The 17,961-nt window shown below is 53.7% G+C and overlaps 1 protein-coding gene across 2 annotated transcripts in view; it reads right to left on the reverse strand.

Annotated features, from left to right (window-relative positions):
* LOC138118700 (mitochondrial Rho GTPase 2) overlaps nucleotides 1-17,961 on the reverse strand; it is a 44,765-nt gene that overhangs the window by 20,373 nt on the left and 6,431 nt on the right. For both annotated transcript variants that reach the window (XM_069029860.1, XM_069029857.1), the window contains exons 10-32: nucleotides 17,709-17,819; nucleotides 17,470-17,615; nucleotides 17,137-17,194; nucleotides 15,804-15,922; nucleotides 15,232-15,387; nucleotides 14,423-14,550; nucleotides 12,793-12,909; nucleotides 12,058-12,293; nucleotides 11,520-11,659; nucleotides 10,877-11,007; nucleotides 9,088-9,218; nucleotides 8,545-8,706; nucleotides 8,140-8,268; nucleotides 7,059-7,192; nucleotides 6,939-6,976; nucleotides 6,394-6,513; nucleotides 5,799-5,981; nucleotides 4,703-4,803; nucleotides 3,711-3,813; nucleotides 2,955-3,076; nucleotides 2,024-2,183; nucleotides 634-824; nucleotides 213-381 (exon numbers count right to left, since the gene is read on the reverse strand). In XM_069029860.1, coding sequence (XP_068885961.1) covers nucleotides 213-381; nucleotides 634-824; nucleotides 2,024-2,183; nucleotides 2,955-3,076; nucleotides 3,711-3,813; nucleotides 4,703-4,803; nucleotides 5,799-5,981; nucleotides 6,394-6,513; nucleotides 6,939-6,976; nucleotides 7,059-7,192; nucleotides 8,140-8,268; nucleotides 8,545-8,706; nucleotides 9,088-9,218; nucleotides 10,877-11,007; nucleotides 11,520-11,659; nucleotides 12,058-12,293; nucleotides 12,793-12,909; nucleotides 14,423-14,550; nucleotides 15,232-15,387; nucleotides 15,804-15,922; nucleotides 17,137-17,194; nucleotides 17,470-17,615; nucleotides 17,709-17,819 — 3,085 coding nt within the window. The remainder of the gene's footprint in view (nucleotides 1-212; nucleotides 382-633; nucleotides 825-2,023; nucleotides 2,184-2,954; nucleotides 3,077-3,710; nucleotides 3,814-4,702; nucleotides 4,804-5,798; nucleotides 5,982-6,393; nucleotides 6,514-6,938; nucleotides 6,977-7,058; nucleotides 7,193-8,139; nucleotides 8,269-8,544; nucleotides 8,707-9,087; nucleotides 9,219-10,876; nucleotides 11,008-11,519; nucleotides 11,660-12,057; nucleotides 12,294-12,792; nucleotides 12,910-14,422; nucleotides 14,551-15,231; nucleotides 15,388-15,803; nucleotides 15,923-17,136; nucleotides 17,195-17,469; nucleotides 17,616-17,708; nucleotides 17,820-17,961) is intronic.

Here is a 17,961-nt window from a genome sequence, read left to right on the forward strand (position 1 = left end):
TCCAGAGCAGTGGTGGAGTCACCATCCCTGAAAGATTCAAGAAGCTTGTGGATGTGGTGCTCAGCAACATGGTTTAATGGTGGTCCTGATAATCTTAAGAGACCTTTTCCAACCTTAAAGTTTCTATGATTCAATGAGCCCCCCAGGAAACGCAGGACCCTGAGGAAAACCAGGTCACAGATCCATTGCCACCCCACACATCTTGCACCCACCGATCTCGCCCTCATCAGCCTCCCACGTCATGAAGCAGGAATTGGTCTCTGTGTCCCACACACAGATCTGGCCTGAGTTGGTCCCACTGTAAAGGAGAGCGTCAGCACCGTAACAGAGAGATGTCAACTCCACCAGCCCCAGCACGTCCGGGGCAGGGGCTCGATGAACCTGCCAAAGCACAAAAACCAGGAATGCCAAAGGGAATGAACGTGCTTAGATGCATCAGGAGAAAAAAAAAAAACATCCTCCTCCCCTCAATTCCTGCAGTTAATGCCTCAAATACAACCAAAAGCTGCTTGTGCACAGTCAACATCACCTCACTAAGAGAAATCATCAGCTCTCACAGAGCCCTCACCAGGAGCTTGGAAAATAAGTCAGAGATGCTGAAAATAAATCTCAAAACGTAAAAGGAAGGTTTACCTTGAGTCTGACAGCAGCTCCCTGCTGCTCCAACAGCCAGAACATCACAGCTCCCCTCCCCACACAGGCCAGGTCTTGGTGAGAGACTGGGCTAAAAGCCACGTCGTGGAGAGGCTCCAAGACACGAGTGGACAGCATGAGCTCATAGGTGTGGGTGCTCCACAGAGCCATGGTTTGGTCACTGTAGTCCCCTAGGGAGAATGGGAAAGACAGGAGGAAGAATTCTGCTGCCTCAGGATGCTCACAAGCATCCACACAGCACACACACACCAGCTGTGTCACTCCCTCATCCAGCTTTTGGGAGATGACGATCCCAAACACCATTCCAGGCACGGGCACAACTCCTTTGGTGCTCAGCACAAGCTGCATGACATGACAGATGCTTGTCCAAGTTAAGGACAGACAGAACTGGCCCAGTACTTCCCACTGGAGGTTTTAGCAAACCTGTCCTGGCAGCAGAGTCATTTGGAGCAGCCAGGGCTGGGATTGCAACAGGCAGAGCAGTTTTCCTGCTGTTTCTCCATCCTCAGGAGTTGCTGTACACCTTGGGGAATGCCCCACACAAACCTTCCAGTGACACTGGGCACTCAGGGCTGACTCTGTCTTGACAAAGAACAGGATGGCACCTTTGCCAAGGTCCCAGCTGAGGTGGGAGCTGACCTCAATGGAAGCCACCACAGCTGGGTGGGAGCAGAAGGCATTGGCCTCAGTGATGGCACAAGCTTCCAGTGATTCCCAAGCTTCCAGAGAGCTCAGGAGGACAGTGCTCTCCTGCTGCCTTTCCCAGACTCCACAAGCTCTGTGGAGACTTCCAGCTTTTCCCTCCCCTGCAGCCCAGACCGGAGCTGGAGGAGGAGAGCTCCTCTCCCCCACTGCTCCCTGAAGAGCACAAAGCTGCCTTTCTCTCCAGCAAAGCCTGCTTCCCTTTCCACAGGCAGCCTCACCAGCCTGGAGCGAGCGTATTGCCTGCCCCACAGGTCCCCTCTCATGCAAAACAAGAGCTTCCTAATTGTATGTTGTCCTTTAAATGTCCCCTGCCTGGACAAAACAGACAGCTTGAGCATCCATCCTGTGCTGGCATGGCTGCCTGGCAGGAGGCTCACAGTTGGGAGCCTGGCTACTTCTGTCCAAGTCCATCTAGGCAGCAATAACAAGTCCAGAAGAAGGCTTTTCCCTTTGCACACTATAAATAGTAACCATAAACCATTTCCAGGGGGTTTAAGAAACACCAGTGAGTCAGGAGAAGAAAGCTGTAACTGCTGCATTCCCTGCTGTCCCAAGGATACCATGGAACAGCTTCTTACCCACGAGCCTGCTGCACATCTGGCAGGTGTTTGTCTGCTCTGGGGTGCACCCCTGCACCCACAGCTGCTGGTACAGGCATGCTCACCTATGGTGACAAGGAATCTGTCATCCCAGGAGAAGGCCATGGCTTGGACTTGTGTCTCGTGGTGGAAGAGCTCTGCTGTGCAGGCCCCATCCTGGGTGCTCCAGATGCAGATCTGACAGTGGGAGTCTCCATCCTTCTTCCCTGAGGCAGAGGCAAGAACCTAACAGAACAATGTGTAAGTAATTAGAGAACACTCATTAGTCTTAATGGGTTTTTCAGTCCCACATTAAAGCGATGTGGTTGGCAAATGGAGAATGCTGTGAGAAATAACCATTCAGCCGATGGCAGGAGGGAAAGGCAGCATCACCCAGAGGAAGAGAGTGGCCTTTACAGAATCACAGACTCGTAGAGACTGGAAAAGATCTCCAAGATCATCGAGTCCAACCTGTGACTGATCCCCACCTTGTCACCCAGCCCAGAGCACTGAGTGCCACATCCAGTCCCTCCTTGGACACCTTCAGGGATGGGGACTTCACCACTCCTGGACAGCCCCTTCCAATGCCTGACCACCCTTCCCATGAAGAAATACTTCCTGATGTCCAACCTGAGCCTCCCCTGGCCCAGCCTGAGGCCGTTCCCTCTCCTCCTGTCCCTGTTCCCTGGGAGCAGAGCCCGACCCCCCCCCCCAGCTGCCCCCTCCTGTCAGGGACTTGTGCAGAGCCACAAGGTCCCCCCTGAGCCTCCTTTGCTCCAGGCTGAGCCCCTTTCCCAGCTCCTCATCAGACTTGTGCTCCAGCCCCTTCCCTGGCTCCACTCTCTTTTCTGGACATTCTCCAGCGCACACTGAGCCAGCACAACAGATAGCTGACTCCAAAACAATTTCCATAGCCTCCATAGGCAGAAGGAGGAACAGACAAATGGGATTTTAGGCTGTGGCATTCCAAAATGACAGGGACAAGCCCTGGCCTGGGGCAGCAGCAGCCTCTCCTACCTGGGCATCGTGGCTGAGGGCGAGTGTGGAGATCTCCTCGGCATGGCCCAGCCAGTGGTTCTGGGACCCCGAGTGCAGGTCTTCAACCACGATGACGCAGCCACAGGAGTAGGCGAAGAAGCCTGGCAGAAGAGGGGGAGGAGAGGGGATGTTTTCATGGAAAGGCTGCACATACAGCCCCCACCACAGCCCACGTGGAAAGTTCTATGATTCATTAATACGTAAAAGCTGACTCTTTGACGCAGCTCAGCAGCAGCAGGTTGGGAGCGGGGTGAAATCTCACTTTCCCTAACCTGAGTAAAGCAGGGCTGCTGGGCATCATTCCAGCTGGAGAAAGGAGGCAGGATGGGCTTTGTGAGCTTCCCTCCTGCTCTGTCTGCTCAACACCTGGAGCCCAAGTCTGCCCCACCAACTAAAGATTGCCAACAGCAAAGAGCTACTGGATTTCACCAACACAAAGAACCCCTGTGTTCAAGCAAAGATCCCAACCCAACAGCCAGAAGATCATAACTTCACTCAGTACACACCCCTAGAATCACAGAATAGAATCACACATGGGTTGGGTTCAAGGGACCTTAAAGCTCATCTCATCCCACCCCGTGCCATGGGACACGGGACAATGGGCAGGGACACTTTCCACTATCCCAGGGTGTTCCAAGCCTCATCCAGCCTGGCCTTGGACACTTCCAGGGATGCAGGGGCAGCCACAGCTTCTCTGGCAGCACATCCCACCACTCCAGAGCATTCCCAGTGTACCTGTATCTGGGTTCCACACCATATTCCCTCTGCCATTCCCATTGTAGCCGATCACTGCTTTCAGCTTCAGGGCCTCACTGCCTGCTGGAGGGGATGAGAAACTCTGCAAGAGAAACAGATGCTGGCTTAAAAAAAGCTCTGGAAGAATGGTCTGGTCAGGTGCATCAACACCCACAGAGGAAAAAGTGAGTGTCCTCAAACACACATCCCACACAGATCCATGCCAATACTCACACAATTCCATAACGGAAGGGACTAACAATATTCCATAACAAAAGAGACACTGCCCCAGCATAGCCAGGCACAGATGCTTTCAGATGGGGCACAAAACAGGCTGGCAGCAAGTGCCCAGCCAAGGAGCAGCTGCTAATCCCACTGGGAAAGAGTTCCCATGGGCTTGGCTGACTTGGGATGCAGATATTTCAGTAAGAAGAGAACTGGGGGGAAAATGCTGCCAGGTGGAGGGACAGAGCAGAGGATTGGGGGTGAAATCTGGATGTAGCTGTTCTCCCAGCACTAGCAGCAGAGCTTAGGGAAAGGCCAAGTGAAGTTTCTGTTTTATTCCTGCTGTGTTTGTTAACAGAGCAGGAGCTGTGCTGTCTCTCCTCACCACGCTCCATGGATTTGCCTTCCCCAGCCTGCTCTGCCAACGCAGCTGCTCGCAAATATGGGAGCACAATGAATCACTCCATTGCTCACTCGTCTTTCACTCTCAATAGCACATGCCATTTCCACTCCTTTTGAATAAAAATGTATGCAGATTTGGGCAACACAAAAAGAGTTGAGCACAACTCACTTTTTACTAGTCTGGGAAGAGTTACATGTAGAGGAGAACAGGGAATTAACATTAGGGTTTCTCAGTGAACATCAGCCCAGGGGTATATTTCCCAAATTGCTTTCCAACAGAGAACAAAATGGAAACAATTTGGGAAATCCACCTACCCCAGCCCCAAAATGCCTGCTCTCCACCTGGTAACCAGCACAACTCTCACCTGGGGGAGCACTGATGCCTTGAAGCGAGGAGTGAAATGCCGGTAGGAGTCCGGGCGGATGGAACATGGGGACTTGGGAGTTTTGGTGCCCTTCCTGGGTTCTGCCACACAAAGGAGAAAACGGCACCTGTGGGATGCTGCTCCTGGGAATGGTTTGAGAGCAGCACCCAGGCTGTGCCTTGCTGACATTCAGGTGCTGTGCATGTGTGAACACACACAAGGTAAAAGTCAGACTGCAGTGTCACACGTGGAATATCCCGAGTGGAAAGGGACCCACAGGGATCATCCAGTCCCACCCTGGCCCTGCACAGACACCCCAAGAACCCCACCCTGGGCATCCCTGGCAGCGCTGTCCAAACGCTCCTGGAGCTCTGGCAGCCTCGGGGCCGTGCCCATTCCCTGGGGAGCCTGGGCAGTGCCCAGCACCCTCTGGGGGAAGAACCTTTCCCTGATCTCCAGCCTGACCCTGCCCTGGCCCAGCTCCAGCTATTCCCTGGGTCAGTTCCTTTCCCACTCAGCCACACTACACTGCAAACAGCCTAAGGACACCCACACCTCGTGCTCTGGGCATCCCTGTGAAACCCCAAGCCCCACAGCTCCAGGGCTGTAACAGGAGCATCGGAGGCAGTTTTATCCTGAGGTTTTCCAACACGTCCTGCTGGGCTGAGCACTGGCAGCTGCCTGCTCCTGGCAGGTCGCCACACACCGCTGCAGCTCTGAGGCTGTGCAGCTATTAATAGAGGCATTGGGAGCTTTAATTGCAGCTGGATTTAATGGGACGTGCCACTCTGAGATGATACTGGCTCCAGGCTGAAGACAGGCTTCTGGTGTGCCCAGAAGCAGCAGCAGGGAAAGAGCCAGAAAAACAAGCAGTTTTAGGGATCAGTGTGAGCTTCCCTCAATCCTGACTTCCCTTGGAAGGTCATGCCCAGGGAAAAACTCCTGAGGAACATGTTGCAGCCTTTCACCTCACAGTTCAGAGCACATGTCCGGGTCTCTCTGCACCATAATAATAATGATCTTTGTTTTTGGGGGATAGACCAAGCTGCCATGCAGGCCTGCAGCTCTGTACAAGCTGGCAATACCCTTGATTTACCGTTTGCTGGATTTTCAGGAGACCTCGGGCTCTCCTGCCTCACTCTGGGCCTCACAACAGGCTCCTCCTCACTCCCATCTGATTCCACCACAAGGACTGAGGCATCTTTGTGCCTGTTTGCCACCACCCTGCTGCTGCCTGGCAGATCTTCTTCCTCCTCCTTGTCTGACTCAGAGAAAATACCTAGAGAGAAACATCAGTGGGAAGATGGAGCCATCCATGTCCTTCAGGACCACTTCATGTGTTCCTGGCCCTTGACTTCTGGCAGCATCATTCCCCTGCTCTGTGGAACAGTCCAGCTGTTAGGGTAGAGGGCAGAGCAGACAATTCCTATTAGGAATGACCAACGAGGTGTTTAGCTCAGTCAGAGAAGCTGTGCCAGCAGCTCAGTATGTGGAGGAGAGCAGAGCACAAAGGGGTGCTGAACCCCAGCACCTCTGGGCCTTGCCCAGCTTGGGGGAAGGAACTGCAGACTGGTCTGTCAGTCTGCCAGAAGGGATCACAGTAGGGATGGCTCCAAGGATGCTGCTGAACTAGGCAAGCTTTTCCTAAAACGAGGTTCATTTTCCCCTTTCCTACAAGCAGTTCCTCTTACTTTGAAATCCTGCTTGGTGGACAGAGCTGATATCCAAACACGGCGGGGTGGACAGCAATGGAAGAGGCACTGTCTGCCGAGGGGTCTCAGAGACATCCCTGGGCTTCTCAGAGCTGCTGTCTGGGAAAGGAAAAGGAAAAGGCTTGGTGTCACTTCCTTCACCCCATGCTCCTCTCATCCTCCTGGATGGTGACATCTCTGAGCTCAGTTTTTCCAGCTTTCATAGAAGCCACTTCTCTGTCTTTTGAGAAAGAGAGGGACAGAGAGAGAGGGACAGTGAGGGAGAAAGAAGACAGAGGAGATGGAGGCACAGAGAGACAGAAGACAAAAGTTGAAAACCTACCAGAAAGCCCAGAGTGGCTCTGCTCAGAACATCCCCACACCTAGGCAGACTGAGAGGTGCCAATTAATTTGAGATTGTCTTTCAGGGCTAATCAGCTGGTTTGCCCCCCACTACATGACTCCCTCAGGGAAGGAACCATCCCCCCAAATCCTTACCCTCCGGAAAAGCTGCCAGCACAACTCGTGGGAAGAGGCAAACTCACCTGACCTCAGCAGCAGAGTGGACGCGGGGGAACGAGCCCTGGGAAGGGGAGGAGATTGGAGTCACACAGGGATGGGGCAGGGGAAGGGGACACAGGGAAAGCACTGCCCAGCACCATTACCTGGCTGGGGGTGACCTGACTGGAGGTGGAGCTAAGAAATCCCAGAGGAAGATGGCATCCCCAACGCTGATGACGTGCTGTTGGTCTGGGGTGAAGGCGACCTGGCGCACGGGCTCCGAGTGGCCGATGAACACCTGGGAGAGAGCACGCCTTGAATCCCCCACTGATGCCTTTTCCTGGTCTTAAAATCAAGAGTTAGAAGGGGAAAAGGGGTTTTACCTTGGGATTTATTTTAAGGATCCTTAGGTGCACACGTCCAGGTCATATGCATCAAAATGGACCCCGCAAAATGCCCACCCCAAAAGATCTGGTATATCATTATAGGTCTTACTAATTAGCAGATCTATCAAAGATTCCCCAATGAGAGGCTTGAGTGAGCCCCCCTCCCCAAGGAGCCTTCTCCTGGATAGTTCTATCTTAGTTTACAGAATGTGTTCTGGAGAGGACCTTGGGCTCTGGGGCACACTGATCCCTGGCTACGAAGCTTCTAAAATGTCCAGTCTCTCAGCTTGACAAACAAGTCCAAGAATGTAGGGAAAAGCACTAAGAATACAGAAGTTGTAAAAAAGGTATAACAGGGGTATAAAAGAAAAGGCAAAAAATCTTCATGGCATTCCCACCACCACCTGTCCTCTCAGGATGGGGTTAGTCCACTCCCTGCCCTGCACAGCCAGCATCAGCAGAAGGTCCAGAAGAGGATCTATCACACCTACAGTGCTCACACCTAAGGGCTGATCAACCCAGGGCCGACCTCCAACACACTCATTCGGGGAAGGAAGCAAAAGCTCAAGAGTCCAAAGTCTTATCCTGCTTCTGAAGCCCTGGGTGAACCATTTTCCTCTCCATGTGGCCCTGTCCCTAACACAGAGCTATCACCTACTTCTGTCCTTTGCAGAGGGTCTCACTGGGGTGCTGTGGCAGCCCCAGCCTGTGCCCACTGCCAGGCGTTGTTTCTCTGCCGAGTTTCTCTGCTGGGCAAACTGGGACTGGGGACACTGGGCCAAGTCACACAGAGCCCTGCTCTCTTCTCCAGGCATTCAGCAATGAACAGCACCCCCTCCCCTCCCTGTGTGGGCAGTACCTGGAAGTTGATGGTGAGGCGCATCCGATAGTCCCACACTTTGATGACCTTGTCACCAGCAGTGAGCAGGTACTGGCCATCCCTGCTCAGTGCCAGGGAGGAACAGGTCAGCTTGTGCACAGGGGACACCTGAGGACAAGAAATGGCACCAGCAGCCTTAGCTGAGCTGGTTCATGTCCTTATTTACACTTCAGCAAGAGAACAGCAGTGTGATAGCGTGGAAAACAAGGACAAGCTCAGGCTCACCCCGAGCACGAGCACACTGAGATAGCTGCAGGCTTCCCACTTGTGTTTCTTTGAAGCCTGTGAGCTCCAGGAGGAGTTTTTCTCTCATTTAACCTCCCACAGAGACATGAAGTGCCCAGCCCCCACAGGAGACCTCGTGGATGAGTATCAGTGTCCTACCTCTCGCACCAATCGTCCGGTTTTTGCATCAAGCACAAGGATTTTATTGGAAGAAGTGGCTACCAGGAGCTCGCCTTGAGGCACAGGACCAAAGCAGACCTTCACTGCAGAGTCCAAGACGGCGCTGTGCAAGTCAAGGGTGCTGATGTCCACCCTCAGCAGCTGTGGAACAAGGAGCCACTGAGCAAACGCTGCAGGAGCCTCAGGATTGTTCCCGTGCTCCTAACACGAGGCTATGGAGTCCCCTGGACCCTTCCCTTCCCACTTAATGAGGGGCTGCAGGTCCAGGCAATGCCCAGGAGAGCAGCTCACAGAGAGAGGTGAAAGCTGACAGTGTCCACAGCTCTCCAAATTCTCCTTCTAGAGGGGAACGAAACCAGAGGAGAAGAAACCTTGAGTCTGTTATTTCTGTCTCATGGAAGGGAACACGGGGAGCTCACGTGGGGCTGGTGCCCCACTCCCTGATCCACCTCCCCAGATGCAGCCTGTGGAATTTCCAAAGAACACCCCTGTCCCCAGGAGTGAGGGGAGTCTGCTGGGTACCTCATCAAGTGAGCAGGCCTCCATCACTGTCACGATGTACTTGGAGGGCCCCACGAAGGCCAGCAGGCGACTGTCCCCACTGACCACCAGAGCGTCCACGCCGATCCCGGCATCCCGGGCCACCACATTGCCTGGGGGACACAGCAAGAGAGTGAGGAGGAGCAAAGCCCACTCTGATGCTGCTGCTGAGCAGCAGCTGCAGCTTCTCCTGCCTCTGAGCCTGAGAAAAAAGCAGCCTGTACTGTGGGAGATGCTACAAATTTTACTTACACACCCAGAGCGTGCAGTGAACCACCTCAAAACCAAGGTTGAGATGCACAGCTTGTTGCCTGAGTGAACATGCAGCGTTTTCAAGGAGAGCAGAACAAAGTCAGAGGAATAAAATCGATTTTAGGGCTTATTTTTTAACGTTACAAGAGGCTGTGACGAGGAGCTCTGTGAGATCTCGGCTGCAGCCTGGGTGTCTGAACCCGGAGCAGAAGGAGGTCGGTGCTGAACACCACCACACTGATGTCAGACCAGGGGGCAGAGAGAGCCAGAGGTCTAAAAATCACAGAAATTACAGCAATTCTCGGTATTTATTCCACAACCATAATTCCACTGTCCTGTCCCTGGAACGTGACCAGGCAGCAAACACAGTTTCAGAGCAGAGTCACCACGTGAAGGTCCAGCCGCAGCACTGACACCAAATTTGGGTGATTTTGGACAAACTTCCTGATCTCTCCAAGGCCCTGTTCCTTCTCCTGCACACTTCCTGGGGCAGGTTCCTCCTCTTCATGCAATATTGCACCGTATAAAAATCAGAGTTCCCTTTCCCTGCCCAAGCTTGTGTTGTCACAACTCATTCCCAAAATGTACATTAAATGTGACACTAATTTTTCCAAACTGCCTTGCCTGTGCTCTGCCTCCAGCTCTCTACCAGCTCCATTCACCAGCACGGAGGAGCTCTGCTGCAGGCAGGATTAGGGCAACAATCCACTTTAAACAAATTAAATTGCACATGCACAGAATGGAAAGAGTCAGGGCTTGGGCATGAATAAATCTCTGTGACTCCAGCACATTCATGAAAGCATCACACCAGCAGGATGAGAGGTTTGAAGCAGGACAGGTAGGGAAGTGCTGGCAGTCACTGGGGTTTGCTCACACAGAAGGTACAAACAGAAATCACAGAATCATTAAGGCTGGAAAAGTCCTCTGAGATCATCAAGCCCACTAAAACATATCCCCAAGTGCCACATGAACTTCTCTCTTAAATCTCTCCGGGGTGGTGACCCCAGCACTGCCCTGGGCAGCTGTGCCAGTGCCTGACCACCCTTCCCATGAAGGAATTTCCCCAATATCCAACCTAAACCTCCCCTGGCCCAGCCTGAGGCCGTTCCCTCTCCTCCTGTCCCTGTTCCCTGCGAGCAGAGCCCGACCCCCCCCGGCTGCCCCCTCCTGTCAGGGAGTTGTGCAGAGCCACAGGGTCCCCCCTGAGCCTCCTTTGCTCCAGGCTGAGCCCCTTTCCCAGCTCCCTCAGCTGCTCCTGGGGCTCCAACCCCTTCCCCAGCTCTGTTCCCTTCCCTGGGACTCGCTCCAGCCCCTCAGGGTCTGTCTTGTGAGGGGCCCAGAACTGTCCCAAGGACTGGAGGTGCCCCAGCAGTGCCCAGGGCAGGGGGAAATGACAAAGCTCAGAAGGTTCACTGGGAAATATCTCTCCGAGCAGGCTGAGTTTGGGTTGGCTCTGGTGTCAGGATATCTGTGCTAATAAAAAAAAAGAAGAAAGGCAACCCCAACCCCAGAGTCTTACCCAGGACTCTCAGGACTTGGGTTTTCTGTGCCACAAAGCTGTACAGAGCCAGAGTTCCCTGTAAGCAGGAGCTGAACATCAAATTGCCATCTGGAGAGAAGGTCAGCCCAGTGATCGCGGCACGGTGCTGCCTGAAAGAGGGCAGAAAACGTGGAAAACAGGAAGAGAAAAAAAGGACCCACAGACAGAGGGAACAGTGGTGATGTTGAGTGTAACATGGTGAAGAACCCAGGAGAATAAATTGACCAGGAACAGAGCAGGGCCCCACTGTGCTCACTCCTGCAGCATCCCAGGACAACCAACACCCCAACTTGTCAAAAAACCGAGCAAGAAGCGCAGTGCTCCAGCCTGGATGGAACCTGCTCCCTCTCCCTTTGGAGCATCCTCCAAATCCCACACTGAGGCTCACATGGGCTCCCTGCCCAGCTGCTCTTTAAGACAAGCTCTTTCCTACTGCTGTCCACTGGGAAGCCACAAAGAAAGCCCTCATGGCTTTCACCACCCAGAGGCTCAGCACAGTGGGATCTGCCCAAAACCCACCCAGCTGGGACCTGAGGCTTGTCGAGCTCCATGATTATCACTGTGGTTCTGTCTCATCACCAGGACACCCAGTTAGACCCAGTGTAGCTCCCACTTCACTCACTTGTGCTCCAGCAGGAGGTCAGAGGCAGCCAGGCTGAAGGTCCGCACCACCCCGCTGTCGAAGCCACAGGCCAGGATCTTCCAGGAGGGGTGGAAGGCCACGGCACACGGAGTTTCCTCTGCAGCTGAAAAGTCATAGAGCTGCAGGGAAGAGACAGCACGGGCATGGAGCTGGAGAGAACTGGAGCTGCAGCTGGGTCCAACAGCTGGGCAGCCTCACATCTCCACCATGAGCATGTTGCTGCTCCTGCCTGCATGGATCCAAAGCTCAGTGAAATCCTGGGTCTTTGGGCATTTAGGTAAAGCCCTTGGGTGTTATGGTTTGTGCTAAAAAGAAATATTCAAAAGATGGAGGAGAAGAAAATAGTTTTGTCTAACAACGCCTCAGAACTCTGTACTTCCAAAGGGTCTCTTGCCCATGGTACCTCTCATGCTTCAGGGAGGGCTCTTGAACTGTGGGGCTTTGATAATTGGACCAAACAGAGACCAGGGAGACTCTTAATAAACAGCAGACACCTCCTGCCTCTTGTCTCACCCACCTGCTGCATGGAGGCGAGGTCCCACACTCGGATGGTGTTGTCCTGGGACACTGTTGCTATCAGCTTCCACCTCCCCTCCACCGAGAATCCCAGCACAGAGTCCTTGTGAGAGCGCATCAGGGTGTTGTAGTCCCGGGCCTGGATATCCAGGTAGCCCAGATTCCCAGTAGCTGTCGTGGACAGGACTTTGTGGCCATCTGGGCTGATGCAGACAGAACTCACTGGAGCCTCATGCTCTGGGGAAAGACACAGGAGTCAACAAATCCTCTTGGAATACAGCTACAGATCCACATTTAGGAAAGAAATGCCCACAGGAATGAGCAGCCCATGACCTGGAGACTGAACACTTGCAGGTGTGAGTGTGGTAACAGGTTAGAGAGATTAGTCTCTGCCCTTCCTAACGTCCCTGGGCTCTGCTGTAATGGTGATTGTTTCAAAAATAATCAAAACAATCAAGAACTGCTCGACTTCTCCCCTAATTTTTCACAGACAGACGAGCTGTGGCTACAAGGGCACAGAAATCAAGATGGAAAGTCTGTTCTCTCCCAGGAGATCCTGCCTTTCTCCCATGAGTTACAATAAAAAACATGAATAATTGCCACTGGAGACTTCCAAGGCAGTCAGGCCTGGAGAGAGCACACATAACACATACCCTCACTGATGAGGATTGCTGTGGGAGCTGTGGCAGTGGAGCTCTGGATCTGCAGCAGGAGACACACCCCCACCTCTACCCACCTGCCTCTAAGACAGCAGCTGAGAAGTCCAGTGGCCACAGCCTCACGTAGCCATCCTCTGATCCCGTGGCACAGAAGGACAAGGACATGCTGATACTGTTTATAGCGATCCCAGGGCCTGGAAACCCAAAAAACAACACCTCCTTATACAGATGGAACAAGAAAACTCAACCTGAGAGGGGGCCCATCCCAGAGCTGAGTCTGGTAGTCCACCCACACCCAGCTGGAGCCTGAGGAGGAGGCAGGAATCCCAGAGTGACTGACAGAAGAGGCTGAAGGGTCTCAGCCAGCCTTTCTCAGGGCTCAAAACTCCTCTTTACCACTGTGAAACTCTTGCCAGGCACAGAGAATTCCTACCCCTGCCATATTTTTGCCTCAGACACGATTCTGTAGCAGAGGATATCCCAGATTAACTGCCCGAAATACAAACCCTTTCATTTCCATGTCTCAAATCCTCTCTGCAGGAGGGAGATACAGATCCACAAACTGGCAGTTTTTGACTCGTAGAATCATTAAGGCTGGAAAACCTCATTGAGTCCAACCATGATCCCACCACCAGCCCATGTCCCCAAGTGCCACATCCACAGGTTCTTTGAATGTTTTACAGGGATAGAATGGGCAGCTTGCTCCAATGCCTCAGCACACTTTCAGTGAAGAAATTTTCCCCAATATCCAACCTAAATTCAGGTACAAACACCGTAAGTCAGAGCCAGGAGGCACCAAGGACTTTGTTTCCTCTCCCCTCCGGTCCCTTTCTTGCCCTTGAAGTGAGAATTGCAATTACACACCTCTCATAGGCCACGTTATAGATTAATTAGCTCAATTTGCCAAAGCAAACTATGCACTAAGTTTTAAGATATCAGAGCAATCACACTTGAAAGTGAATTCTTCCCGCTGTTCAAGTTAATGGAAGAGCTGAAAGTTGGTCTACTTAATGTACAGCAACAAAGATTCCCCAAACACTCTGCACACCAGCTGAATAATGAAAAAATCCCCAAATTCATCTTTTTCCTTGGTCTTAGTTCTTTTTCCATCTCTCCATTAAGCCTCCCATCAGCAAATGAAGACCTTGTTTCATGTTTCTAAAAGTAGTTTTTCTCTGAAAGTGCAATCAGCATTTAAAATGCTCAAATCTTTCTTAAAATGATACTTTGCTGTACTAAGGAAGATTATTTGCAGTCCTTAAGAGGCAAATAGCAATGATCTAATCAACCCCAAAATAATCCTTCAGCAGTAGGTAAAGAGCTGGTTGGTTTGAGCAGAGAGCCGATTTCTGACCCTGATGGTGATGGAGGTGGTCCCTGGTTGGTTTTCCCCCTGTCCCTGCCTGCAGGTGCTCTCACCTGAGCTGTTCCCTGCTCCTGCTCCCACCTGAGCTGCTCCCTGCCTGCTCCTGCTCCCACCTGAGCCATTCCCTGCTCCTGCTCCCACCTCAGCTGTTCCCTGCCTGCTCCTGCTCCCACCTCAGCTGTTCCCTGCTCCTGCTCCCACTTCAGCTGCTCCCTGCTCCTGCTCCCACCTGAGCTGTTCCCTGCCTGCTCCACCTGAGCTGTTCCCTGCTCCTGCTCCACCTGAGCTGCTCCCTGCTCCTGCTCCCACCTCAGCTGTTCCCTGCCTGCTCCTGCTCCCACCTGAGCTGCTCCCTGCCTGCTCCTGCCCATTCCCCTGGGGCTGTGCAGGCAGCAGGCGCCGTGCACTCTGCACACAGACGTTCTTGTAGTCCACCTCCAGCACATGGCCACTCCTGCTGCACACAAAGCTGTAAAAAAACAAAACAAAACAGGAGAGAGACTTGTTTTTAGTAAAAAGCCAGCCTGGTTTACCTGTTCAACTGGTTTGTGTAAAGCAATCCTGGCTCACAGTAATAAGAGGTCAACAAGGTGGTCCAAGTGCTCCATGTGCTACCCCACACAGGAAGTCAGAGCTCCCAATTTGGTTTCCTGACCCTTTGGAACAGAAATCAGCAGAAGAGCTAAAAGCTTCCCATAAACTCCAGGAAGGAGCCTCCCTCTGCCACAGGCTGGCTGAGCTGACAGCTCTGCCTTTGTGGGACTATATATGGTGGCAACAAAGACCTGGCTTTGATGATTAAAATAAAACAACAAAGTATGTGACGGTAGGCAAGAGGATGTGTATCAGGCTCCTCCCACTGCCCCAGGAATCCAACAGAGATCTTCAGGTGGGGAGAGAGTCACTAATACGGCAGAACAGCAGCACGGCAAGAGGAAAGAGGCTGTTCTGCAAGCAGCCAAATCCCTCCTGGGAGATGCCATGTGCTGAGTGGGGAGAGGCTCTCCCAGCTCCAGAAGGCAGCTGTATTTTGAGGGAGAACCCCAGCAAAGTGCCGTGGTCGAGGGGGAAGGTGAATGCTAAGCTGGGAGAGCAGCAGAGCTCCCTCCTGCCAGGCTGCCCAGGCCAGGTGACAGCGACGGTCCCTTACAGCGCGCGCTCCTCCGGCTCCCGCTCGGGCCCCTCCTCGAAGGCCAGGTCGGTGAAGTCCAGGCCGTGGTACTCGCCCAGGCTGACGGGACACGAGCGCAGGGCTCCGCTCCGCACGCGCCACAGCCTGATGTTGTCCCAGCCACACGACACCATCCTGTCCCGGGAGACACAGCCTGAGCACCAGGGCAGGGCTCCCCAGGCCCCTGGGGGAAGGGCAGCATCCCAAGGGCCACTGACAGCGAGGACTGAGAACAGGAATGGCAACCAGATGGCTGCAGCACCACAATTCCCCCCCCAGCCATGCCAGAGTTACGGAAGAAAAGTGGTTTGGGGTGAAGGGACCTTAAAGCTCATCCAGTGCCACCCCCTGCCATGGGCAGGGACACCTTCCACTAGCCCAGGCTGCTCCAAGCCCCAGTGTCCAGCCTGGCCTTGGACACTTCCAGGGATCCAGGGGCAGCCACAGCTGCTCTGGGCACCCTGTGCCAGGGCCTCCCCACCCTCACAGAGAACAATTCCTTCCCAATGTCTAAGATTCAGTAACTTTGATTTCTTTTCTTGGCACACTACCTGGTATCATCAAAGAAAGCAATCTTCATGGCCTGGATGTCCACATCTGTGTGTGCTTTGGCCAGCACAGTCACACCTCCACCACGGGTCGCCTGAGCAGTGTTCCACACCACCACCATCTGAAGCAAGAAAATACGATGGGAGAGCTGCTCAGAACCTTGGCAGCAGAAGAGGTTTTCATCCCACAGCTGCTCCAGAGCTGGGCACAAAGTACTGAGAACAGAGCTGGAGCAGGGAAATAAAACCCATCGCACAGAGGGTTTAGGACAGTCCAACAGCTTTGCAAAGCTTCATGGCAATATCCTTGTCTGCAATCCATAATTAGAGGTTCTAAATCCCAGGGCTGCCTGGCAACAGGACTCAGACTTGGAAAGAAAATCCACAGAGCAGTGGGAACTCTGCCTGCTGGGATAGAGGAGCTGTCCCAGGGCTGAGGGAGCGGGAGGGCAGCACGTGCCCGCTGCTCCAGCGCAGCTCTGTGTGCCCTCAGTGCCCATCACCAGGGGCAAGAGCCAAACCCTCTGCCTAAAGCACAGGATGCCTGAGGAAATGCAGGAGGATGCTCTGCATTCCAGAACAGTGTTAAAACCAAACCCAGCATCACCTCAGAGGCTGGGATGGGCTGTGGCAGCACCCTGGGAGAGGTGCTCCCCTACCACCCCCATTCTCCCACCGTGCTTTCACCCCACTGATCCCACCTCCCCAGCTCCCCCACGGATCACAGAACGCTGCCACATGCTGGGAAAAGCACGGAGCACGGTGTGGTTTTGCCTTCACTTAGTGACGGCACAGCTAATTGCTGATGGTCGTCACTAAAGGATGAAAACAGGGGATGAAAAACATTTCCACTGACAAAACCAAACCCCCAGTCCCATGGAACAAGTTTATTTTTGACTGCTACACGTGGGATCTGCGTCATCCCCAGCTACAAAGGTGGGCGGCAGCTCCAGTGCCCGGCATCCCTTCCCACAGTGATGCCTGGAGCTGAAGATTTCACCTCACATCTTGCCCTGAACTCTATTAAAAAAAAGATATAATCCCATCACCCTGCCTGGGTCCTAGCTGGGACCACTCCAGGGACAGAACAGCCCCAAAGCACAAGCCCACCAGGTCTCTCTGGCTGCTGCCACAAGGATTTGTTCGCTTGCAGCTGAGGAACACCCACAAGCATCAGGGAGAGGGAAAACATTCTCTAGGCAGCTAACAAGAAAGGGATGTGCCCCAAGAACATGTCTAGGAAAGCCCAGAGCAGAGGTTTGCCTGGAAAATACCTACAGAATCTGGAAGAACAGCTCTCTCAGGGAAACCTCCCAGCCCCAGGGTCAGCTCTCACCGTTTTGCTGTGCACGTCCTTCCCGACGCCACACAGAACAGCTCCACTGTGGGAAAAGCTGTAAGAAGAGAGACCTGGTGAAGAACAGCTCCTTGTACCCTGAGTTCATCCCCACGGGGCATAAAAGGGGACAAGTTGTGGGGATAGGGAGACAGCAAGACCTGAAGGGATAAGCTCAGGAGAGAGCCAGCAGCATATCCAGGCCAGCTGCCAGCAGGTCTCGGTGACAAACACAGGCAGCTGTAACTCATCCCTGGTTTATCACGCGGGAATAGCACGGAAAAGCTGCCGTGCTGCAACGCTGAACACACCCCTGCCCCCACCAACACCCACCTGAGGGACACGAGGGACTGCAGGTAGGTTTTGAAGAGGCAGAGGCAGGTTCCCGTGGGGAAGTCCCAGAGGCGCCCCACGCCACGGGGCCCGGCCTGTGCCGAGGCCAGCAAGGTGCTGCTCCCGCTGAACGCCAGCACCGACACCTGCGAGAAGCACCGGCACAGAGGATCCCAGCAGAGCTGGCACCAGGCTGCAAGGACGGGGTTGCCACCAGGGCTTGCAAGGGTTACACTCACCTTGTCTGTGTGGCCAAGGAAGAACCTCTGCTCGCCAGTCTTGAGGAGCAGGGCGACGATGACGGCGTGGCAGGGGTACACCACGGCCGTGCTGTCCCGCGTCCACAGCGCCTGCAGCACCGAGACAGGGGGGACACGGCTCCAGAACCGCCCCACAGCCCTGGCACAGAGTTCTTCCCCAGCCCTGGAAGTGTTCAAGGCCAGTTTGGATGGGGTGTGGAACAGCCTGGGCTAGTGGGAGGTAGCCTGGCCC

Source organism: Aphelocoma coerulescens, chromosome 14 (assembly GCF_041296385.1).
Source record: "Aphelocoma coerulescens isolate FSJ_1873_10779 chromosome 14, UR_Acoe_1.0, whole genome shotgun sequence".
Lineage (NCBI taxonomy): Eukaryota > Metazoa > Chordata > Aves > Passeriformes > Corvidae > Aphelocoma > Aphelocoma coerulescens.